Here is a 26,190-nt window from a genome sequence, read left to right as displayed (position 1 = left end):
ATCACAGGTATGAATTCATGTAACAACCACCACCACCACAATGAAAGATACAGAACTTCACCACCACCACCATGATCTGACTGTTTCTTAATTTCTGTTTCATCTTGTTTGCATTTCACATGTTTGATCTCTGCATTCCTTACAATGTTTTCTGCAATGTCTCTTCCCTTTGTGTACTTTTCCAATTTCATCTTGTTTTCTGTGGTTTTGATATTTTTAAATTGTATGTGAAGGCATTTAATGAAAGCTATCAGTATAAAGACTTACATTTTTTCCTTCATAGTACCCTTGGTCAGACACAAAATGCTGGCTGGACCCACCCAGTTTTTCTTGTGCTCCTAAAAAAATATACTTCTCTATTATGTGTAGGAAATATACTTAGGGAGATACTAAAGTTTTTCATGAAGTTGGTATATGTTCAGATATTTTGAATGAGGGTATCATGTTTACCTTTCTAAAGTGATCATGGAATTGGTAAGCTTACGCCACATGGGTAAGCTAGCCAGTTACCTGCACCCTCACCTGTTAGCCTGGGACAAAACAACAGGCCTTAATGAGAAAAGGCCAATTTAGAAGTGGGTGAATGTGCTCTGAATTAACATTGCTGGGGAACATGCAAGGAGAGTGATGGTGTGTTGCCGAGTTGCTCAGCATACGTATTTTGCTGCCATCGCCACCAAAGTAAATACTGGTTGAGATCTCTCGATCAGTCTGTGACATGAAATTAATCCATGAATCATTTTGGGTGCGGTTTAGCCTACTAGCAAGCTTATTGTCCAAGTTTTGGCCCACTCCTAACCCAATTTTAGGATTTAACAGTATGTGTTGTTGTATTATATTTTTACTGATGTATAATTAACAGGTAGTAAAATACACAGATCATAAAGATTTCGGTCAGTGGATTTCTGACACTTACGTACACTTACTTAAATACCCCCTGCCCGCCGGGGTGCCTGAGTGGCTTAGTCGGTTGAGCGTCCAACTCTTGATTTCTGCTCTGGCCATGATCCCAGCGTTGTGGGATCAAGCCTGGTGTCAGATTCCGCGCTGAGCATGGTGCCTGCGTGGGATTCTCTCTCTCTCCCTCTGCCCCTCTCTCTTACTTGTGTGCTCGCTGTAATAAAAATTAAAAAAAAATAAATACCACCTTCTAAAAGATATAGTACATTTACATCCCCACCCCCCGCCCCCGCCCCATTAACAATCCTTTACCTTTTTCAAGTCAATTCTCCTCCTCCTTCCCTGGCCCCACCCTAGCATTCACTTTCTGTTCCATATCACCATAGTTTAGTTTTGTATGTTCTTGCATTTTATTTCGGTGGAATCATACATTTTTCTGTGTCTAGCTTCCTCCGCTTAATGTTTTTGAGATTGATCCTGTAGTTGCCTGTACCAGTAGCTCCTTGTGCTCATGGCTGCATAGCACTCCATCACATTACTATGACCGTGCCGTGTATCTGTTCCCCTGTTGCACAACATGTGTTTTTGTTCCAGCCTTGTTTCTAGCTCTGTTTTAGGTTCCTACTACAGCCTTCTTCTCTCGTTTTTCCCTCCTCAACTTCAAATGCTTATATCAGTCTCAGTTGATTTTCCTGGGTTATGCTAACCTCTGCATACATAATTCTTTCTTTCTTCAAGTTTTATTTTCTGTTACCTTTGATTGTTGATTGTGTTCCATCTATTCCCCCTTCCTTTTGAGAACCCTGGTTTCCCATTAGTGGACACTGTCTTCTCTGGTCATCTATGACTGTTTTCTTTTTCCTAATTTTCATTTTTTTATACATTCACTCTGTATGATGGTGTAGCTGCTCAAGTGTTTACACTCTGCATCATTGATTTTCTCTAGTATCAATTATGCTTTTTGTTCCTAAATAGACTAATTTTGTATACATTTACTTTTATTGAAGTCATCCTTTTTTATTATGATAAAATGAGTGTGATTTTTTTTTTTGAGTGGAATATTTTAATTCTTTTTCTCTAGTTTCTGCCATCTTGTATTCCTTTAAGTGGTTGTTGTTTTTTTTTTTTTTTTAACTCATGGTTTACTATTGGTCAAAATTTTCATCTGTCCAGTGGCAACATTTTTTTGGTGAGTGTACTTTTTCTGATAAGTTTTGCTGTTCATTAGCATTCCTGTTAGCTGATCTTCCACCTACTTTCCAGCAGGTTCATAGGACTGATTTAGACCTTCTAATTCCAGAGCCACCTTTGTGTCTCCATATGGCTAGCTCCTTCGCAGTTTTGGGATTCCTTTGAAGTTTGACATCTCAACTGAAATTTCTGTCTTTATTTCCATGCATTCTTACAGTTCACTTGTCATTACTTGAAGTAATACACCCAAAGTATATTTGTTCCTTTCCTTTTTTTTAATGAGTTTTTAAAAATTTATTTATTTTGAGAGAGAGCACACATGAACGAGTGCGCGAGCAGAGGAGAGACAGAGAGAGAGAGAGAGAGAGAGAGAGAGAGAGAATACAAGAAGGCTCCACACTGTCAGCACAGAGCCCCATGCAGGGCTCGAGCTCACAAACCATGATATCATGATGTGAGCTGAAATAAAGAGTTGGACACTTAACTGACTGAGCCACCCAAGCATCCCTCTAATCTTTTTTTTTTTTTTAATGTAATGAACATCTTTCTGAGTCAAAGGATAGTACTCAACAGCATGATTTAAAATGGATGCATAGTGTTTTATTGTGTGTTTGTGCCATAATTTCTATAGCCTAATTTCTCCTATATGATTAGGATTTCTTGCTTTATTAAAGGATGACATACCCTTTTGACAAAGTCTTTATAAATAGCATTGATTTTTTTCCTTAGGATTAATTCCTAGGTGTAGAATGTCTGAGTCAAAATGATATGCATTGCTTTTTTTTTGATATGCATTGCTTAATTGCTCAGCCAAAGGTTGTTTCACTGCATATTCCGCTCAGCGGTGTATGACTGATACCATTTCTTTGCACTTATATATGTGATTCTTTTTTTCATCTGTACTCTTTGAGGGCAGGAATTTTTGAACACTCTGCTCCTTGCTTTATATCAGGTATTCAATAAATGTTTATCAAATAAATGACTAGCATTGTTCTGTGACTGTATATGAAGTTTATTAATGAAAATGCCACAACCTTTTTCTTACAATAGTTTACCAAGTACTTTATTCAATAGGGATATGATTTATAATTTTAGATAATTAAGGTAAAAAAAAAAAGAATCATGATTGAGTTATTATATATGGCAGCTAGAGCAGAGACTATAGATTAACAAACTTGTAGGCAAGCAGAAATGGCTTTTTGTCAGTCTAGATAATGTTAAATAAGGGAGTGGAAAACTCTAATCATGAGATATTCTCCCTTTTAGGTGTGCTTCAGAGTCTTCTGGTTCAGCAGCTCATCAGAAGCTTCCCTGTGAGAGTGAGTTGTCTCAGTTGGTGTGTCCACAAGCTAGTGTGAGTAGGCTGACTTATGTGTCTGAACAAGAGAGCACCTGTCCCACTCTAGCCTCAGATCATTGCCTTGAGGACTGCAAGGTGGGCAGCGTTTCTGTTATTTCTTCATTAAGACTTATGCTTTAAAGTATTACTGATGTAGGAGTCAGACTGAAATTTAGGCCTATGTAATTTCTGTTGCTGTTTTACCTTTAGGGTGTGTGTGTGTGTGTGTGTGTGTGTGTGTGTGTGTGTGTGTTGATCAAACAGCTACTCATGTCGAGTAGGCACTAGATGTACACAAGTATTTTAGTATCTGCCCTCTAAAAGCTTCTAGTCTGGTGGGGGACCAGGTATACTGTAATGAAGTACACTGTGATCCACCTAGGTATGCTATGGGATTCAGAAGGAGGTAACTACAAATCTGACTGGACTTGGTGATGGTTCAACAAAGGTTTATGGGAGGGAAAAATAATGTATTGAAACCATATTTTTCAGAATTACTTGGCAGGGAGGAAGTAGACGAATGAGGGAAGATATGGAGTTGTACAATAGAAGGCTGCAGTGAGTCATACATGGGGATGGGGAGAGGCCAAACCATGAAGAGTCTTGGATGTAAAATTCGGGAGTTTGAAGGCTCTTAAGCAGGACACCGACATGACCTGTATTAATTTTTTAAAAGCTCATTAGAACCAGGAGGATTTGACACCAGACTGCTGTAGTCAGTCAGGCAAGAGACGCTGTGGGCTTGGATTAAGTTAGTGGCAGTGACGATAGGAGAGAAGCAGGTAGATCTGAGGGATTTATGTGGGAGAAACTAGATTTTATTATCTGTGTGTGTGTGTGTGTGTGTGTGTGTGTGTGTGTGTTTTGTGAATATGATAGTATTCAGTTTTTTAATGAGCTGAATGAATATAACTATTGCTTGCAATACAGTCCTCCTCCACTAACCCATTACTAAATATATCCACTAAAGTTACTATATATATGATGTCATGTTGGACAAATCCTTGAAAGCTGTCATTTTGATGGTGCTGTTAAATGTTGGGTCTTTATGTACTTAATATAATACAGGCTGAATTATGGAGTTAGATGGGCTCTCCTCTGCTACTTTCTGAGATAGACTGTAGCTTCCTCTTTCTTCATCTGTAAGGAGAGACAGTGATGTGAAAACAGGGCTTGGCACCAAGAAGTCACCACTGAATACGTACTGGCTGTTATTTATTTTTATTGATTTGATTGGTTGATGATATCTGGCAAATAACCTGGTCTTTGTTTATTAATGTCTCTATCTGTTTGGTGTAAGAAAAATTTCCAAACCAAGGGCCAAGAATAGTCAGTGAGGGTTAAGTGCATCTTAACTTGTACGTAAATTCCAGTTGGTTGACCCTGCAGAGCTGTAGATGTCACTCCTATGGTGATGCATTATCATGAAATGAATATATGAACATTGACTGCGGCTGTTACTTCTTATTTAAGAAAACAGAACCACATAATCTTAGACATCAGAAAAGAGTGCTCATAGAAATCAGCATGGAGGCGCCTTAGTGGTTCAGTCTGTTCAGAGTCTGACTCTTGATTTCAGCTCAGGGTGTGATCTTGCAGTTCATGGGATTGAGCCCTGTGTTGGGCTCTGCACTGACAGTGCTGAACTGAATATGCTTGGGGATTCTCTCTTCCTCTCTCTCTGCCTCTCCCCAGCTTGCGCATGCACACGCTCTCTCTCTGTCTTTCTCAATAAATAAAAAAGAGATTAGCATTTTCAAGCATAACAGCAGTATAGACAAATAATGGGGTGGGAGAGCCTATGAGTTACATTGATTATTTCTGAACTCATGTCGATATCACTTGAAAGCTTGCTCACCCCCAACTCCTGTGTTATTAATTTACTTAGATTTTAATTGTACTTCTTATTGTAGTTCCAGGAAAACAATCCCTTAAATTTAACGAAAGTACTTGTCTCTGGTCCTTTATCTGTGTAAATTTGTCAGAGATGTAATTGGTATATATCTCTTTAGTCTCCTCATAATGATTTCTGTGAAACAACTGTACACTTTTCTAACTTTTAATCTTGCATTTCACAGCTGTAAAAAGTTGGCCTTTTTTTTTTTCAGAGTTAATGTCATGTAGGTCTTTTTTATTTGAGATTATATCAGCATGATTTGAATTTGTAACGGTTTGTGGATTATTTAACATTTTATTTGTCACACACAGAGTGATGTCACCAGTGAATTGAGTACCACAATTATTCAAGCCAGTCCAGTTCCATCAGAGGAACAGGCTGTGGAAAAACTGACAGAAAAAGGTTCATTTCAAAGTAGAAGTAAAGGAGCACTATCGTATATTATCCAAAAAGACTCAGATACAGGCAATGTGGCAGAAACGACTTCTCTGAGTAGCAAACCTGAAGATGCAAAACCTTACTTTAGGTTGAGTGAAGATCTTTCCTCCAAGAGTGGAGATCTATCGGAAGCCAGTGCAGTCGGGTTGACCTCTCACGCCACTGAATTGGACCAGATGGGCCTGGCTCTACTGAGCAAGACAGGTCTTGCCCGCCCAGCCATGTCAGCGATGCCACACCTCCCTGTGTCACGTCAGGCTTCTGTGAACGAAAGTGAAAGAGTATCCTCTGAAGATACGCTAACTGCCAGCAGTGCAGTAAGTGGCCAGATTCCTCATCGGATGGCCCCTGGAAATGAGGGCGCCCCTATTCCCAGCACCATGGCTCGTGGCTCTGCTCCTGAGATGCAGAACGTGCCCACTGCACTTCCTACACTCTTGACTCAACATTCTTTTACCACGGCTCCCTTTGCCCAGCACTATTTAGGAACACTGTCTTCAGCTGGAAATGTTGTTTTGCCTCAGTGCCATGCTGGCAGCGCCACTGTCTGTGGATTTTCGGGAAGCTGTCCTTATTCTGCTGTTGCAGGAGAGCATGTTCAGAACTCTGTGGCCATGGGAATTTGTCTAGGGCAAAATACCAGCTCTGGATTGATGGGTACCTCTTCCCTTTATAACCCATATTCTAATGCCTTAAATCAGAATCTTCTAAGTACGGCAAAACCTTTTCCCGTGCAGTCCGTTGGTACAAACTGTGGAATTGAACCATGGGATTCAGGAATGCCATCAGGATTTGGTAAGATGTTTTTCCTCTGTTACTGCTAATTGTCGCTTGCTGTTATTGAAAAATTGTGTTTTCTCAAACGAGGCCACAAAACTAGTTTGTTTCAGGGAGATACTGGTTGGCCTGAATTTCTCTTAAGTTTTATTCTTTGTTCTCAATTGAAGGCACAGACCATGATATATTTCTGTGCAAGGGTCTCCAACATGGCTTTAGAAAAGCATGAACACTTAATGCAGGTGAAACTCCTGATGTCTTTGTCTTCCTGTCTTTCTTGTGCTCTGCACTTGGATTTCTGTAATTGCTTCAACAAGGAAACGTCCGGTTCAGGATTGGCTCTCTGGAGGAGTGAGTCTCCTTCCACTTAAAAAATAATTTTTTTTAATGTTTATGTATTTTTGACAGAGAGGGAGTGAGTGTGAGTGGGGAGGGGCAGAGAGAGAGGGAGACACAGAATCTGAAGAAGGCTTCAGGCTCTAAACTGTCAGCACAGAGCCCCACGTGGGGCTTGAATTCACAAACCACGAGATCATGACCTGAGCCAAAGTCAGACACCCAACTGACTGAGGTACCCAGGTGCCCCTCCTTCAGCTTTTTAAAGTCTTTTGGGGGATAACAGTTGTGGTGAGAGACAGTATCCTTCCACTTTTGTCTGCAGTGGCTGAACTGCTCCTGGATTCTTTTGCTAGAGATGGTCACTCTAAGCAGAGTTAGGTGTTGTGCGTTCCCTGACATCATACACACGGCCACTGGAGTGCTGTCTTTTCTACCCCCCTGTTCTTCTCAAGGAAATTCCAAAGTTACTGCATAAGGATAGTGAAAAGATTTGGTCTTATTAAAACTGAGCAGATGTATAAATCTTGAAAGTTCGAGCCCTGTGTTGTTTCTTACTAGGTTAGGTAGTGGCTTATATTTGTGGCAGAAAAAAGGAAGAGATTACTAATAGGCAGGACATTGAAGAGTTGATTCGCTGTAAATTGTGGGTTTGATCAGTTGTACTTGTTCTTCCTGAGCTGGATACAGCAAGCAAAAATTGTTGGCCTGGGCTGAGGCTTATACAATGTCAAGGACTCCTAAAGACCCAGTGCACTTCATCCTGTAGCTCTTAGGTGTAAATAGGTAGTCTTACATAAAAATTTCCATTTAACGAATTGTTCTTTTAATCAGATGTTTGATATCGCTTGCATTTGACTACCCTCTATCTTTACCCAGGGAAAGTCAGAGTACCTGAGGAGTTGAAGTTTCCTCATGCTTGCTGTGTTGGCATTGCTTCCCAGACCCACCTTAGTGTACTTAACCCAACTGACCGCTGGCTACAGGTCAGCATTGGGGTTCTCACTGTTAGTGTTAATGGTGAAAAGGTAAGCTTTCTGTGTCTTTCTCCTGTCACTTAGCAATTGCATTTTGATTAATGTTAGATCTCTCCTTTCTCTAGTATTTCCTTTTATACTTGGGAGTCTGTCCTCCCCGCCCCCCCTTGTATGCCTTCACAGAATCATTGAAATGGTATGTGAAAGAATAACATTGTGTCTTTTTCTTAGCACCTCCTTTTCTTGTAGTACTACATTGAGAAGTGAAATGTGATTGTGGTTCTCCGTTTCTATCAGTTATTTATTTATCATTATATTTCATTGTTATTTATTCATAAAACCATGTAAATATGCTTTAAGTGCTATTTAAACCACCGAAAACTTGGATTTCTGCTATTTGTTGGTTTTGTTAAATGTGATTGAATATAAGTTACTATCATTTATCAAAAAACAAGTTATTCTTGGGACCTATATCTTCATTCAATAAGTGAAATCTTTTTGACTAATTTATCTGATCATGTTTTTACATGATCTTTTGAAATATCTGGAAATACAATTTTAACATTAACTCTTAACAGCAAGGGTCTCTCACATGATCAGTTAGAGGTAGTAAAGTACAATACTCTAAATCTCCTTTCATGATTACAATGACGATGTAGACATGATTGAGCAGGAAAGGTGGGAAATGCGGTCAGCAGTTCCTATTTTGGAATGTCCTGGTTTTGCCACTGCCACTTGCAGATGAGCATGGGTGGATGACTTTACTTTCTCTCTTACCTCCTGGTAAGATTTACCTTGCAAAATAAGATTGTGTCAAGGGGCGCCTGGGTGGCTCAGTCAGTTAAGTGTCTGACTTTGGCTCAGGTCATGATCTCATGATTCGTGGGTTCGAGCCCTGCGTTGGGCTCTGTGCTGACAGCTCAGAACCTGGAGCCTGCTTCTGATTCTGAGTTTCGCTCTCTCTCTGCCCCTCCCCTGCTCATGTGCGTGCTCTCTCTCTCTCTCTCTTTCTCTCTCTCAAAAATAAATACACATTGAAAAAAAAAAAGGATTGTCTCTAGTCTCCCTCTTCCCTTTTCCTAGCCTTTCCCCTCTGATCCTGAGGTTGGATGGAAAGCATGTGATAGCAGGAAAGTGTTAAGGGTGGGAGGTAAGCTTGGAGGCCCTTTTAGGGGCATGTAGGAAGTAGTGTTGCCTCTGGATGCGGGAATAGAAAAGAATGCCCTCATGTATAGTGAGGAGGGAGGATTTGGAATGAGTCATAATCATGGACTGAGTAGCCTGATCACAACTTTGGAAGTCAGTCTAATGTCCCTGATCACACAAAAACCAGTCCTGGGTGATGTGCAGGGCACCAGAGTGCTGCCTTTTCCAGGGGCTCTTTCATTGGAAATGAGGGTATAGATAAGCTGTGTTTGCTTTAAAACAGACTAGGGGACACACAGTCAACTTATCTTCATAAGTCTTCATAATTTTGACTAATTGTATTTTATCGATAATGGGTTATAAGGCTTAGATATTTTGAAAGGTAAATTTCTAGATTTGGTAGTTTGAGAAGAAAAGGATCTTAAACTAGTTGATTTCTGATTCTTGATTTTCAATGTGAAACCATTTCTTAACGAACCGTGTGGCACTTTTTTTTAAAGGTGGATCTTTCAGCATATCCTTGTTTAGTTTTCAAGAATAAAGTCATCATAAGACCTCATGCCACAGAAGAGATAAAAGTACTTTTCATACCATCTGATCCTGGGATTTTCAGATGTATATTCAGTGTTGCTTGTTGGCCATTTTCAGCAGATGCTGAGACCATAGCACAAGCAGAAGCCTTGGCAAGCAGAGTCGTTCTCACAGCTGTTGCTGAGACGCCTGTGATTGAGGTAACTACTTGTAAGCAAGTCTTTGTCATGCCTGGCATTTGAATGAAGCCTGTTTAACCCTTAAGAGGTAATATTTGGGAGAAATGAATATGTGGGTAAATATGCCACAAAGTTACTTTCAAGCTACCATTAGTTCTTAATTAGCTTCTTACTTTAGTATTTAAAATTATTTCCGTTGGGGCTCCTGGGTGACTCAGGTGGTTGGGTGTCCAACTTTGGTTCAGGTCATGATCACACAGTTCGTGAGTTCAAGCCCTATGTTGGGCTCTCTGCTGTCATCATCTGCTTCAGATCCTCTGTCTCCCTCTCTCTCTGCCCCTCCCCTGCTTTCTTTCCTCTCTCTCACTCTCACTCCCTCTCTCTCTCTCTCTCTCTCTCTCAAAAATAAACATTAATGGAGCATCTGGGTGGCTCAGTCGGTGAAGCGTTTGACTCTTGTTTTCGGCTCAGGTCATGAGTTCATGGCTTCGTGGGTTGTAGCCCTGCATCAGGCTCTGCACTGGCAGTGGGGAGCCTGCTTGGGATTCTATCTTCCCGTCTCTCTGGCCCTCCCCATTTGTGCTGTCTCTGTCTCTCAATATAAATAAATAACTTAAAAAAAAAATAAACATTGGGGCGCCTGGGTGGCTCAGTCGGTTAAGTGTCCGACTTCAGCTCAGGTCATGATCTCGCAGTCCGCGAGTTTGAGCCCCACGTCGGGGCTGACAGCTCAGAGCCTGGAGCCTGTTTCAGATTCTGTGTCTCCCTCTCTCTGACCCTCCCCTGTTCATGCTCTGTCTCTCCCTGTCTCAAAAATAAATAAAATGTTAAAAAAAAAATTAAAAAAAAAAAACATTAAAAAAATTTACTGGGGCACCTGGGTGGCTCAGTTGGTTAAGTGTCCAACTTCTGCTCAGATCATGATCTCATGGTTCACGAGTTTGAGTCCTGTGTCAGGCTCTGTGCTGACAGCTCAGAGCCTGGAGCCTGCTTCAGATTCTGTCTCTCCCTCTCTCTCTGTCCCTCCCCTGCTTACATTCTGTCTCTCTTTCTCAAAAATAAACGTTTAAAAAATTAAAAAAAAAGTAATTTCTATTGTTTTACGGAAATTCAGCTCTACTTGCTAGATGTGGGTGTTAGTTTGGGATGTTCTGAAAAGTCACCAGACATATTGGGTTGTGTGTTTCAAAAGCGACTAAGAAATGTAATGAGATCAGTGATTTTCCCTGGTGGTATGTAAACGTTGGATGTTATATATTAACCTTTTAAATACCACTTTAAGAAAGAATACAGGAAGTGGTTACGTAGGGGACATCTTGAATATATGTGTATAGGGAAAATAACTGCCTTATGTTACATGAATGAGTGTTTCAGCTTGGAATAACTTTCAGTAACCACATCACATACGGATTTAAAAAGTGTTTTGATATCAGTTTGGATGCACATGAAGACTAAGCTTCATGGATGCTGGAAGACAGCTTAGATAGTGTCTCTAGTGATGAAGAAGCCACCAGTGTTGACTATCTTGCCAGGGTTTGAGTACAGTTGTTTTCTGCCTAGAATACTTCTCCCACACACCGCATACTCTCTCACTTTGGTGGAATGGCAGTCCCCACCTATTCCCTCATCCCTGCACGCCCACCTCCCTTTGCCCACTTTACTTTTCTGCTTAGCATTTTTAGCATTGTCATACTAAATATTTACCTGTTTATTGTCTGATCCTCTTTGCTCCCACTAGAGTGTAAGCTCTGTGGGGGCCAGGACATGTGTCTCTTTTGTTCACTTCCAAAATAGTGCTTGGCATATAGTAAGGGCTCAAGTAATAGTTGTTTGAACTATCAATTCAAATAGAAAGTGGAAATAGCAATATTTCTAAATATATGTGGTTTCTGAAACATTGTATTACATTCGTGTGGACCAAAACCAATGACTATAGTCAGTTAGCTATTTCATCCATATCATTAAAGATTTATGTAGTAAGTCTGGCCAAGGAAGACTTTTTGATCTTGGAGAAATTGGATTGTTACGCATTTTAAAGTACATTTATAGTTTCCAAATGTTTTGGGAATGTTCCAGCAGCCTCTCCCCATTGCATGCCCCATGTTGGAGTCAGAATATGGGTTGAGGAGGGGAAGAAGGAAAGAGATTCTGTAGTTTAGCATGAGTTCAATCTATGTTAATGTTTCTTGTGTGCTTGAAAAGAATGACTCTAATTTCTCTTAGGTGCAGAATTCTTTTACATGTCCTTTAGCTCTACTTTGTTACTGTCTTCTGTATCATTACTAACATTTCTGTGTGTTTAGTCTTTTTGCCTTTGAGAGAAGTTTTGTGGATTTGTCTGTTTCTCCTTATAATTCTATTGATTTTTGTCTTGGGTATTCTGAGCTCTGTTATGTGTGTTTAGACTCAAGATAATTTTATCTTCTAAGTGAAATTGTTCCTTGTTAAAGTTACAATTCTCTTGCATCTGCATTAGTTTGGAAGTTACACATTTCTGTTCCCTTCTTATTCAAATTGGTTACTGAAGTCTAAAATTAATCAGGAGCCCAAACAACACAAAAAGCTATAGTCATTTTAATGTTGATCTTTTCCTTCCGTCATGTCTTTGACTACTATTTTAATCCCAAATGGTTTTAAAACCATAACATTAAATGTTTTTTAACAGATTGCTCATGCTATTTTACTTTTTTTTTTTTTTTTTTTTGCTCACCATTATTTCTTGAATCTTTTGTTTTTACCTTTTTCATGGACTCTATTATCTGTATTTAAAGTGTACTTATTTTATAGTTAATTTCAGATTATTTCTAGTTCTTCAGGTGCTAATTTTTCTGCTAGCTTTTGCTAGGTCTCCCTGATTACTTTCTTCATGAGGTTTCTAATTTTTTTTTTAATGTTTATATTTATTTTTGAGACAGAGAGAGACAGAGCATGAGTGGGGGAGGGCAGAGAGAGAGGGAGACACAGAATCTGAAGCAGGCTCCAGGCCCTGAGCTGTCAGCACAGAGCCCTATGGAGGGCTCAGACTCGTGACTCGGGAGATCATGACCTGACCCAAAGTTGGACGCTCAACCGACTGAGCCACCCAGGCGCCCCAAGGTTTTTAATTTTTTAATTGATTAAAAAAATTTTTTAAATGTGAGCTCACATCATTAAGGCCGCTCTTTGCTGTAGTAATTCCACGTGTCCTGGTTTTTCAGAGTGTCCATAGAGAGCACTTTGTACAACTGCTTGGGGCATGAAGGTTGTACTGATTTTCAGCTTGGAGCTTTCATATCTAGTGTGGCATAGGCCTAGAGTTTTACTTTCTTGCAAATGATCTTCTGACACCTACCCATTGCTGGACAAGCTTCCCTCTTACCTCCTCAGACATATAAACAGGTTTTCTAGTTTCCTTTTTATAAAAGGCACTTCTTTCAATTTCTGCACTTGATGCAGGGAGCTCAGATTCCATTCTAGCCTTGCCCTGCCCACAGCAAGCTCAGGGTCGTACTTTCTGTGGTTACGAGGGTGTTGAAGCTCAACCACCTTGGAAGTAGCTCGATCCCAGACCTTCATGGGCTGCCATGGAAGTCAGTTCCCATTTGCCAGTCTGTTTTTGATTTCCCATTATATTTGGCCAGGTTGAAAAAATTTATGTGTGTGTTAAATATTATCCAGCATTTCTACGTGTGTGTGTGAGAGGTCTGTGTTAAGTTGTTCTTAGGCACACATTTTAAACTTTTGATATGCCTATTTTGGTATCATTTTAAACATTTTTAGTTTTGCCCGAAATTTGGACTAAATCTGAAAATTCAACGTATATTTTGAAGGGAATTGAGAAGTTAAAATTATAATAATAGAGTTCATAGTAAGTCATTGAAGGGAGGCTTGTATCTTTTATAAAATTGTCAGTTTGTCTTAAGATCTAACAGTCTTTTCGAAGTAGCAACAGCAAACATATTACTTTATTCTGTAGTATATTTGCATACATAAACTACCTCAGAAAACGAATTTACCATTTATTTTTGTAGAAAATAGCAATTGTAAAATGGCCTGGGGATATTTAGGTAGGCTTACATTTAATGCTGACTGTTTGTAACTGGAAAAAGCAGTGATATGAATGTAAGCTGTGATATTAATATATGACTTTTTATAAATTAGTCTTTTCTTTCATAATTAGGTAGAAACAGAAAAAAAAGATGTTCTTGATTTTGGTGACTTGACTTATGGAGGCTGGAAAGCTTTGCCATTAAAATTGATAAACAAGACTCATGCCACTGTGCCAATCAGACTTGTTATTAATGCTGTAAGTATTAATGTACAGTAAGAAACTTTACAGAACACATTGATTTGGAATTCTAGGTACTGCTAATATCATTCTTGGTTCATTTTTCTTATGGAAGTAAATTTTTTGGTAACGATTCGGTCAACAAATTTAACATCACATGAACATTGCACTGTTGGCTTTACTGAGACTGATTCTTCTATTTCTGAACAGAATGCCATAGCCTGGCGCTGCTTCACATTTTCCAAGGCACCCATCCATGCTTCTTTGAAAGCAGCTCCGTATGCTGACATGATTGCTCAGCTGGCAGCTCCTTCTGTGGTCAACCACATGATGCCTGCCAGTTATGACGGACAGGTAAGCTGGGTGGATTGAAGGAACTGGCTTCAAATTAAAGAGGGAGTTAAGTTTCCAAACTACTTATCTTTCATTAAGATTTACATCTTAATGCTAAATTAAATTTTATTTTATTTTACAGGATCCAGAATTTCTGATAATTTGGGTTCTTTTCCATAGTCCAAAGAAACGGATCACTTCTTCAGGTATTCATGTTTATGTTTTTTGGGGAATTGCTCTTCTCTGTAGCAAAATAAACTACAAAGTTGAGGCATGTTTCTTCCATCAGTGAATGTGAATACTTTGAGGAATTTGTGAAATATGTTATGTTGTTTTAAAAATGGGGCAGAGAGTGTGCTGTTTTGGCTCCAATCCATGTAATTGTGGTTAACCCCAGCAAGTACCACTGAAAACCTTTTGGGATCTTTTTTGTACACTGATTTTATCACATCTACCAGTTGGATGTTTTCTTTCTTTTTCTCCTTTCTCCTACACTAATTTCTATTCCTCTTCAAAGAGGAATTCTTCAAAAAATCATTTTGCTGGGGCTCCTGGGTGGTTCAGTTGGTTAAGCATCTGACTCTTGGTTGCAGCTTAGGTCATGATCTCATGGTTTGTGAGTTTAGGCCCCACATCGGGCTCTGCACTGACTGCTTGGGATTCTCTGTCTCTCTGTCTCTCTCTCTCTCTCTCTCTCTCTCTCTCAAAATAAATAAACTTAAAAAAAATCATTTTGCTTAGGATTTCTTGGGACCCCTGAGGGCATAGTGTTGGACCACATACAACATTTAGACTTAAATAACTCTCTGGTGTCTGAACTAAAAGAATGAGCTTTTGTAGAGATTTTAGGCTCAGCAGAAGAGTTCTTGGCAAGAGTCGATATAGAAGTTGATAGCCCAAACCCTACCCCAGTCATTAAAAGTATTGGTCTTCAAGCAAGAACAGGAATAGCTAGGATACATGCTCCAAAAGACTTACAGGTACCCTAAACTCTTTTCTTTGCCATGATTTTATGTTCAGGTTGATTTCATTCTAATTGTGACATTATTTAAGATGTTGGTTTTACTCCATTCTCTAGACTATGCACCTGTTTGCCAGTTTGGCTTCCTCAGCAAAGCAGCACTTACCTTTGAAAAATGCAGGGAATATTGATGTTTACTTAGATATCAAGGTAAGAATTTGTGTAAGAGCGCTATGACATAGTATTTCCTTAGTCTGTGAGACTCTGAGTATCTTCTGACATTGTGAACATGGCTGAGCTGCCCCAGAGATCAAACAGAGTGCTTAAAATCTGAGGATTATACCAGTAGGAAATAGATGATAGGACACTTTAACATCTGATGTTTTATATGTAAGAACCAAGTTCTAGATTAATTCCTGAAAAATGTGTATGTTATCCTGTGGATAGGTGGAATTGGAGGAGAGTGATCATATATGTAGACATTTCTGAGAGGTGTGGATGAGTAAGAGGGTGTTAGTGATAGGAAATAGGAATGGGAGTTTAACGTTTTTGTGGAAAGAGAAAGTGCCCTTTCCAAGAGAATAAGACAAAGTGGGATAGTGACAGACAAGGCAGAAGGGAAAAATAACCTGTCAGAGTAAATGAAAAATGAGAGTAACTGAGTAAAAGCCACATTTGCATAAGTCAGTATTTAGTTATAATTGTATAAATATTTAGATCCCAGACCAAGGAAGTCACTTTTCAGTGGATCCAGAGAATCTATTCCTTAAACCTGGAGAAGAACATGAAGTTATAGTTACATTTACTCCAAAGGATCCCAAAGCCTGTGAGGAAAGGTAATATAAAATTATTTATAATGACCAGTTTTTACTCTTCTCTGAAAATAGCCACTTATTTAGATGTGCTTCATTCCACAGTCTGAATGATCTAGGACATGTTTCGTCTCATCTGATAGATAGTATAGCTCTGTTTAACTTCTGTTAGCCTCAGATTTTCTTCTTTTTGTGTACTAAAACTCTCCTTTTAAACCAATTGACTAGAAATTAAGAAATGACTATTTTTAAATATATTCTGACAAAAGTAAATAATAAAATGTCAATCTTGATGTTTCTCATTAACTTTCTCTCTCTCTCCAAGGAAACCATCACCAGTTGTTGTAGTTTAAGATGCTTCCCCCTGCTCCCACACCCCCTCCCCCATTTCTCCAGGCTTATGACTTTTTGGCACCTAAATCATAAGTGAATATTACCTGATAGTGGTTGGAGCATCATTGTCATTAGTATTTGAATTTGCTTGGTAAACAGAGCTTAGAAGCACACACTGCTGAGACACATGTTCCCTGTCCCCTGCCTGGGTTATGGAATGCCTTAGTGTGCTCAGTCTGCTACTGTGACCTTTCAGAGAAGAGCTGGCCTGCACAAATGTGAACACTTGTGCCTGGAACAGCTGCCCCCAACTTCATTGAGTTACCTCCCCAACTTCATTGAGTTACCTCTTTCATCTGGGAAGCTTTCCTCAACTGTTCTCAAACTCCTCATAAATAGTCGGTAGTATTCCTGTGGCCCCATGAACTTCCCTTGTCCCATTGTGTAGATGGTATTGTGACAGTCTTTCCTTGTCGATATTCCTCTGGAATATAAGCTGTAAGTGTGGGAATGTCATTGTATCCTCAGCACCCAGTTCAGTCTCTTGGACAAAGGAAGCCTGTGGGAAATAGTTGCCAATAGAATTGTGGACATTCAACTTAGATGGTTTTCTTTGTTAGGATCTTGAAAATATTCGTGCAGCCATTTGGACCACAGTATGAAGTGATGTTAAAAGGTGAAGTAGTTTCTTCAGGAAATAAACCTCTAATACCTGGATCTTGCTGCTCAGATGCTCCATCAATTTTGTCCAACAAGCAGTTTCTGGCCTGGGGGGGTGTCCCTCTTGGTAGAATACAGTAAGTATGCATGTAGCAGCTCCTGAGCACAAAGATTATGCTGTCATCACCTAGCATTGTTTTCCACTCTGATAATTATGACCATGTTAATATTTTTAGAGTTGAAATAAAGTTGTCCTATGTTCCGTAATCTTCCTATTATGAATTCCAATGTTTTAATTAAAATTTTCACCTCTGGGGCACCTGGGTGGCTTGGTCAGTTGGGCATCCGACTTCGGCCTTGCGGTTTGTGGGTTTGAACCTCGTGTCGGGCTCTGTGCTAACAGCTCAGAGCCTGGAGCCTGCTTCGGATTCTGTGTCTCCTCCTCTCTCTGCTCATGCTCTGTCTGTCTGTGTCTTTTCAATAATAAATAAACGTTAAAAAAAAAGTGTTTAAAAAAAAAATTTTTTTTTAATTTCACTTCTGCAATCCAAAAAAAAAAATAGATTTCAATTTTCTTAAGCTGTTTGGTGGATTCTCTGCTGATTATCAGATTTAGGCACTTAAGAGTTTCTTTGTTCCTTCTCTGGAAAGCCCTATGGAAAGGTAGGAAGAAAAAATAATCAGAGACCTTGCATTCTGCTTCAGGAGTTTACAAAGTAGTAATATTTTTCCTTTCATAAGCGTAGCAACATAGTTAAATACTTCTAATTAATAACCTAGGCAATTATTAAAGCTCAGTGTTTCTTCTTCCATATTTTGCATTTTTGTGTTTGACCTAAATGTTTTACCCACACATTTCTATGGTACCTGAGAGATAAGAAACTTCTGGCTGAATCTGTAGTATAGGTGTGAAGAATTACTTTTTAAAATTATAGTTTTGTTAGTGCAAAAAAGATCTAATTGAGCTTCCTTACTTTATAGAGTTCATACATCTGCTTAACCATTCCTTGTAGTCAGTCATATGTACCTTGTCTTGTTGCAAAGGCAGCTTTCAAAAAGATATAGTAAGGTAAAAACTTGAGGGCCGACTGCTGTGGGATGATGAGATATGGTAATCATAAAGGTCGTGCCCGAAGGCTCACCTGCAGAAGGCTCACGCTTTGCACTCACCTTGATGTGGGTCTTATGCTTGGTTCTGACTCTAACCCCATCATCCTGAGATAAGTCACAGTGTTCAGAGGTTAAGAACAAACCAGTTACTGTGTGAGAGAGGATAGCTGTTCCTGCTGTAGACTTTAGACAGATGTTTCTTCCAGGGGTCCTTTCAAAGAGAAATCCATACAGCATGCCAAGTCTCAAAGTAAAACTACTTCATAGTAAATGCTCCCATCAGGATGCTCCCTCTTTGAGGTGCTTCATTCAGGTCTGGATGTGTCACACCTGAAGACCCAGCTGAAGATGTTTTCTGGGTGCTGAGGCAGATGGTGGCTTGAATGAGACAGCTTAGGCACCTAGAAGAATGGTGGGCTGCATGTTCTTTAGGGAGCTCTCAGTAAAGATTCTCTCAGCTAGACTTTTGAAAAGTCCTGATTGGCAGGGAGTGTGAGGTATTGTGCCCTTTTCAGTAGCTCCTGTGTTGTTGGTTATGTCATCTGGTTTTTGCAGACAGCCGAGATGGAATACACGTTGAAAGGAAGGGCGGAACAAGGGCATGTGCCTGTATGGAAGAATTATCTGGTTCTATACAGTTGAATCTGGACAGTGTATGCCAGACTTTTCCTCAAAACATTAGTGGTCTGCTCCACTACACATACAAATAGTGATTTGAGACTTTGAAGTTCTGTGCCATGGAATGTGGTCAAAATAACATAGCTGTTCAGCTCAGCCATCAATGTCTAAGGTAAAAGGAAGATCACTTTCTAATATGCCCTAGCAATCATAGTCATTATTACAGTGCAGACTCTGGCAAGCGTCAGCTACTGAGTGTTCCTGTTGATACACCGCTTATTCTATAACTGCTCTTTCCTTTAAGACAAAGGCAGAAGAGAGCTCAGTAAGGGCCATCAGCATCCTTGTGTTGTTCCTGACAGAATTCCCTGTCTTGTGATAAAATTTGCAACAGATGATTAATAGAGTAGAGATGGCTGCTCTTAAAATCTAGCTGTTCCAGATGCCATAACATCTTGAAATCTTAGAGCTCATCTGAAACAAAATTAATGTGTGTTAAACTTTTTTTTAATCAGAAATTAGTTAAGTTGAAAATGGGGGCACTATCTTGTGCGTGCTTTTGGACTTTCAGTGGCATTTTTCCCTGGCCCTCGCCTAAGTGAAAGGCATTCAGGCCGTCCTCCTTTATTTCTTGCTTCACTTCTTCATGGAGATTCATGGAGTGCCTTCTGATCCAACAGATCTAAGTGTAAGCCCCATGCCAGTACAGGGAAGTGACCTGAAAACTGTTCTATCCCTGTTTATGGTTGGTTAGATATCTTAACTCAGCCTGGAGGAGCTCGCCACTCATGTGAGAACGACCTTAGTCTGTGGATGCTGTGACACATGATGTCTTGAAGTGGACTTGTTGAAAGCAATAGATCCATAGGTACCATGCTAATGTATGTACAGTATTTAGCGCAGCGCCTGCCTAGGGAAACGATGGACTTCTGTTTCTGTAGTCCCCTTACTTCCATTGTAGTGTCCTACATAGATGATTTTGCCCACCCCAAATATCTCCTGCTACTCCTTTATAAGGATGTTGCAGCATGGTTAATGATACAGAGGTGTATTGTCTGCTTAGAAAGAGATCGTCTTATTTTCTCTCCCTAAGAAATGTCCTAGGAGGCAGTCAGAGGCTGTGACCCAGTGGGTGCTAGGAGAGGACCCAGAAACAGAGGGCAAGGGGATGCTGGTGTTCTTTTGATGTGGTACTTGCCTGCTGCCTGCCTTTGTGGAAGCAGGTGCTTGTTGCAAAAGGGAGATTTGAAGTGAGCTCTTCTTCCAGAGGAAAGAGGAAACAATTCATATATAATTTCAGGGAGAGTGTTCTCATTGAGTCATTGATTTTGCCTCAGTTACAGATAGAAATGATACTTAATAAATTATATTTTCTAAGGGTAAAGTGGTCCAAAGTGGTATTTCATTCCAGATTGATGTTTTTTAATTTTTGAAGTTCTACATTTTTCCATATATTCATTCATTTATTCTGATTTCTCTCTCATAAGTCTGCACATGTACTTTGGCTATTTGTTGGTTAGGATTTAGTATTTTTTAATTATTATTTTGTGTGGACTGTATATAATAAAGGTGTTAACCCTTTTTACTTTGTATAGTTCTTTTTTGAAACTAGAAACTGAGCCCCCCTCCCTCTACTTGATTACTACTTGCAAATGATAGCTACATTTCCTTAAAAATAGATAAAAATAAAAGGTTTTAAAGATTTTTTGTTGTTGTTGTTAGGTTTTTCCCAGTGTTCTTTGAATGCTTTCCTCAGGTCTTAGATTTAAATTTTTAAAATATAGTTATTTATTTATTTTGAGAGAGAGCGCGCATGCACGTGCATGAGCAGGGGAGGGGCAGAAAGAGAGAGAATCCCAAGCAGGCTCCACACTGTCAGCACAGAGCCTGATGGCAGAGCTTGAATTCATGAACCGTAACATCATGACCTGAACTGAAATCAGGAGTTGGCTGCTTAACTGCCTGAGCCACCCAGGCATCCCTAAAAATTGTTTTAATGTTTACTTATTTATTTTTAGAGAGATATTGAGCATGCAAGCAGTGGAGGGGCAGAGAGAAAGGGAAAGAGAGAATCCCCCGTAGTACGGGGCTCCATCTCACGAATCATGAGATCATGACCTGAGCCGAAACCAAGGGTCAGGTGCTTAACCAACTGAGCCACCCAAGCACCCCTGTAGGTCTTAGATTTTATTCTGAGGTTGAGCTCGGCAGCCTTTCCCCTTCAACCCAAGGTGGACAAGACATAGGCCACAGTTTAAATAATTTAACTGCCAATCTTCAAAATTTGAGTAAAATGGAGATGTACTCGTGTTCTCTGTTCTCCAGTGAAGAGAAGATTTGTATATTTTCACAGATTAAAGGATTTTTTTTTTACCACCAGCTAGCTAGTATTCTTAAGTCTATTCTACTTGCATATTGTAACTTTTTATTTATTTTTATTTTTTTGCATATTGTAACTTTTTAAAAATATGGTTAATTCAATATAGTGTTTAAATAACTAGTTTGTGCAAATGAGGCTCTTAGAGTGAAAAATCCAAGCAATGTGCCTGAGAGTGGTATTGACTTAGAAACTTAATTTGTTATCTGGCTTTTTGTTGTTTTATAAGACAGGTAAGACTTTATATGTATATGCATATGTATATGTATATACATATACGTATATATACATATGCATATGTATATATACATACATGTATATATACATATGCATATATATACACACACATATACACATACTATATATATATATAGTATATATACTATACACACATATACACATACTATATATATATATATATATATATATATATATATATATATATATAGTATAAATAATGAAGTTGGCTAGGGAGCTATAATAGGAGAGCATTTAAACCAAAAACTTGCTCTGACACGGTGAGTCTTGAATGTATGTTTTCAGAAATGGAGGAATGTGTGTTTTCAGGACTGTGGAGACACCTTTGCAGGCTACTAATACAGTGGCATATGCAATCCAGTCCATCTCTAAACATTGCGGTTAGTTTTAATTGATTTTGTTTTCATGGTTGTAGCAACATCCATGGAGTAAAACCACATTAATAATGTGTTCTTGTTTCTAGGCTTCAGAAGCTAGCTTTAAGAAATAATTGTACATCTACAACCCAGCATCTGCGACTGCTCATTAGAGGACAAGACCAGGACTGCTTTCAGGTTTGTAGTGTGCATGATGCTATTTCATGTTCTTTCAAAGCACTTACATGTGCAGACCATTATGTGTGCTTCATCTTTGAAGCTTTGGTTTGGTGGTAGTTTTGTCTTCTTGCTTTTTTGTATGTAATGATTGTTTTTAAATTGTAGCTTCAGCATACTTTTGGTTCAGAAGAGCGACTGACCAGTAACTGTGAGATTAGAATGCGTCCAAAGGAAGACATTTACATCTCTGTGTTATTTGCTCCTACTCGATTATCTTGTATGTTGGCTAAACTAGAAATTAAACAACTGGGAATTCGATCACAACCAGGCATTAAGTTCACGGTAAGATGATTTTATTGCTTTTTGTCCTCCCATGGAGTTTCTGACATGTTGTAAATATTTGTTTAATATTGGTAATTATATATCCTCTGCTTTTTATAAGTCAAAATAGGGGATTGCCTCGCTTTACAAACAAGTTAGGGAGTAATTATGTACTTTGTACAAGTGTCATGTGATAAAAATAGCTTCCATAGTATTCTATAGGAAACATTCTCTTCTCACACCTTTAAGTTTCATTTCAGTTTGAGAATTTTGAAATGTACCCAGTTTTACAGGAACACATTTTTTTGGTAAATCTGGATCAAACTGTTTCAGATACTGACTTTCCAAGTAAATTGTATTCTTTCAATTCAGCAAAATACCTATTGATACCATTTACTAGATTCTGTTCCAAAACTAGGGCTAAAGACAAGAGCTTTTATTTTATTTATTTGTTTAATTTTCAGTTAGTTTACAGTTCAATATTGATTTTAGGAGTAGAATTCAGTGATTCATCACTTACATACAACACCCAGTGCTCGTCACACCCATTTTGCCCATTTCCCACCCACCTCCCTCCATCAACCCGTAGTTTATTCTCTATCATTAAGAGTCTCTCGTGTTTTGTTTCCCTCTCTTCTGACAAGAGCTTTTATAGTTTTGTTTCTTCCCAACGTAATTTTTAAAAAGGATTTCAACTCATTTCTTTAGATTTATTTAGAGCAGTAAGAGATAAAGGTCGTAAATCATTGAAAAAAGGAGAGGACAGGGTCGTCAGATGAACCCCAAGCTCCATAAAAGTGCACACCTTAAATCTTCACAGTTTTGGCTATAATCCCACAGTTTGGGGACTAAAACTTTGGTCCATTTTCTAGAATCAGAGGGAATGTGATGAATTGCAAGATTAAAAATATCTAAACTTTTTTTTTTTTTTTTCAACGTTTATTTATTTTTGGGACAGGGAGAGACAGAGCATGAACGGGGGAGGGGCAGAGAGAGAGAGGGAGAGAGAGAATTTTCACACTGTCAGCACAGAGCCCAACTCAGGGCTTGAACTCTTGAACTATGAGAAATCAAGAGTTGGACACTTAACCGACTGAGCCACCCAGGTGCCCCAAGAATAATAATTTTAATTGTATTAAATTAAATTTAAATTGGTATGGGTTTTCTTTTCTGGCTTTAATTTAATCTTCTTTTTACTTAAATAAAAATAATTTTGGATTTATATATTTTCTCCTTTTAGATACCTTTGTCTGGATATGGAGGAACAAGTAATCTTATTTTGGAAGATGTTAAAAAGTTATCTGACAGTTACATGGTAACAGTGAATGACTTAATACCTGGAAAAGAAAGTAGAATTGTTTTTTCTGTTCATAACACTGGCTCTCGGGCAGCTTTTGTTAAAGCAGTAGGTTTTAAGGATTCTCAGAAAAAAATTTTGCTGGATCCTAAAGTATTAAGGATTTTTCCAGATAAATTTGTGCTCAAGGAAAAAACACAAGAAGTAAGTATGAGTCTGTGCACGAAAAATAGGAATTCATTTTTAGGTTAAGTTAATAATTATGTATTTTATGAATAAAAATTAATAGTTGAAAGTAATAAGGAATGGAAGTACTTACCTTTTCAGAAATGCTATCATATACATCCATGTCTGTTGACTGTTTAGGTTCATATGATAGTTAATTCAGAATGAAATGACTTAAGAAAAATATTTAATATTTACTCCTGATTTGTTTTTCTTGGCATCAGGATGTTACTATAATATATAATCCTTCAGACAGAGAGAACAGTTCTACAACTATAACAGAACTGTCAACTGTATACTTCTTTGGTGGCGATGAAATCTCAAGGCAGCAGTATCGAAGGTAAGTTACTTATATTAGATCATGTTGGGAACTATTCAGTAGAAATAATGAAGGCTTAAAAATGGTTTGGGACTTGAAATTTATAGAACATGCTCAGCTACTTCTTAGTGAACCGGTAGATGAAAAATCTTGGTAAAATTTGTGTGGCTGACAGTCCACCACATTGTGAGGAAAGAAATGCCTGTAGGAAACCCATCTGCTGTGTTTGCAGTGTGCATTCTTTATTAGGCATACCTATTGTGCCCCTTCTCTTTTATGCAAATAGGCACCTTAGACTTCATAACAGGACGATCTTCCTAATGATGGTATGTCAAGTTTAGAAAAGATTTAAGAACTACTGAAAAAATATATTGTATATAAACACACCTGACTTATTTGTAGTATTTCTAGGAATGTTGCGAATTATTGGAAAGGATCAAGTTGTGTTTAGAAGTGTGTAGGATGTTAAAACACATGCTAGCTTAAAACATGTGCTTCTAGAAAACTTGGTACCTCTAAATATAGTTTAATATACAGAAATGTCAAATTTAGACATTTAGATTTAGATGTGATTTAAACATAGGTAACATTCTTGTATGTTGAATTCAGAATTCTTGTGTTATAAAAATCTGCTTCCTAGCCTAGAGGACTGAATATAAAACGAAGCTCACGATATTTCATCTGTCAGTAGGAAATCATTAGCTCTCAGTGGGGGAAGGGTATATGCATATACTAATAGTTCCTTCTTCCAACCCTTTGTGCTCTGCTATGTTCTATTTTGGTATGTAATTTAGGAAATTGTTTTATTTTTAATCTGTTGAGGATTATTGGAATGTTAAAAACGAGATTTGAGGGGCTCCTGGGTGGCTCAGTCGGTTGGGCATCCGACTTCGGCTCAGGTCATGATCTTGCAGTCCGTGAGTTAGAGCCCCGCGTCCAGCTCTGTGCTGACAGCTCAGAGCCTGGAGCCTGTTTCGGATTCTGTGTTTCTCTCTCTCTCTCTCTGACCCTTCCCCGTTCATGCTCTGTCTCTCTCTGTCTCAAAAATAAATAAATGTTAAAAAAAAATTAAAAAAAAAAAAGAGATTTGAGTGATATGTTGCTACATGATGTTAGAATAGACCCAAGATCTCAACTTTGAACCTGCTTTTGTTTGTCAAGTAAGTATTTTAGATACAGAAACTGACATTTGGAGAAATTAGATTACTGGGTATTGGTTTTTATTTTTCCCTTTTTCTCTACTGGGATATAACAATCAGCATATTGTTTTAGAACCCCTCTTTGCTGCATGTGTACAGCATATAATTTCTTTTGTTTGTGAACATCACAGTATTACAGAGAAATTTACATTTCAATTCTCTCACCTCAGAGATTCTCTAGAAGAGTCCAGGTAAATATAGTTACATGGTAATTTAAATGTCCCTCTCTCATGTACTTAAATCATGTTCTTGGCCTATTCTTTTGGTTTTTTTCTGAGACAGATTTCTAACTATGATCAAATTCTTACAAATAATGAAAATGTAAGACCTGAAGATAATCTAATTTTACTCTTCTTTCTACTCTTACAGTAGGGAGTTCTCATTTTGATGTTAATATTTAACTGAAATTGATGACTGCACTGCCATGTATAACTTTTAAGGGAACGTCCAAAACAGATTTTCTTTTAAAAATTACTTATATTAGGATTTAAGACATGAGATCTATATACTAATGAATCATTCATGCTGTTTGTGAGATTTGCCAAATACACTAATGAAAATTGAATTTATGTAAAATAGTTTTTGAGTAAAAATCTCTGTTGGCAGAGCCCTATTGCGCAAACCAGGGATTATAGAACAAATACTTCCAGAACATAGTGTGCTGCAGAACATTGATTTTGCTGAAACATTTCAGGATGAGTTACAAGTAACTGAAGGTAAGAATTTCATCATGACCCAAAAGATTTATCTAGGTCCAGTGATGTAATATAAGGAGAAAGAGTATTAGTTTAGATTGTGGAGTTAGGCTGAGTTTGAGCCACAATTCTGCTGTATGGCTTTCGATGTTACGTAG

The 26,190-nt window shown here is 38.5% G+C and overlaps 1 protein-coding gene across 7 annotated transcripts in view; it reads left to right on the top strand.

Annotated features, from left to right (window-relative positions):
- CEP192 (centrosomal protein 192) overlaps nt 1-26,190 on the top strand; it is a 126,245-nt gene that overhangs the window by 71,260 nt on the left and 28,795 nt on the right. For all 7 annotated transcript variants that reach the window (XR_008291932.1, XR_008291933.1, XM_053206755.1 and 4 more), the window contains 16 exons: nt 3,358-3,526; nt 5,639-6,560; nt 7,758-7,906; nt 9,502-9,732; nt 13,871-13,996; nt 14,189-14,332; nt 14,454-14,517; nt 15,152-15,291; nt 15,390-15,482; nt 15,990-16,108; nt 17,038-17,214; nt 21,904-21,994; nt 22,142-22,318; nt 23,538-23,798; nt 24,044-24,159; nt 25,944-26,053. Coding sequence is in view for 5 of the 7 variants with exons in the window: in XM_053206755.1 (XP_053062730.1) it covers nt 3,358-3,526; nt 5,639-6,560; nt 7,758-7,906; nt 9,502-9,732; nt 13,871-13,996; nt 14,189-14,332; nt 14,454-14,517; nt 15,152-15,291; nt 15,390-15,482; nt 15,990-16,108; nt 17,038-17,214; nt 21,904-21,994; nt 22,142-22,318; nt 23,538-23,798; nt 24,044-24,159; nt 25,944-26,053 (3,089 nt within the window). In the remaining 2 variants the exon portion in view is untranslated. The remainder of the gene's footprint in view (nt 1-3,357; nt 3,527-5,638; nt 6,561-7,757; nt 7,907-9,501; nt 9,733-13,870; nt 13,997-14,188; nt 14,333-14,453; nt 14,518-15,151; nt 15,292-15,389; nt 15,483-15,989; nt 16,109-17,037; nt 17,215-21,903; nt 21,995-22,141; nt 22,319-23,537; nt 23,799-24,043; nt 24,160-25,943; nt 26,054-26,190) is intronic.

The sequence above is a fragment of the Acinonyx jubatus genome, chromosome D3 (genome assembly GCF_027475565.1).
Source record: "Acinonyx jubatus isolate Ajub_Pintada_27869175 chromosome D3, VMU_Ajub_asm_v1.0, whole genome shotgun sequence".
Taxonomy (NCBI): domain Eukaryota; kingdom Metazoa; phylum Chordata; class Mammalia; order Carnivora; family Felidae; genus Acinonyx; species Acinonyx jubatus.
This window is presented reverse-complemented; position numbering and strand designations above follow the sequence as displayed.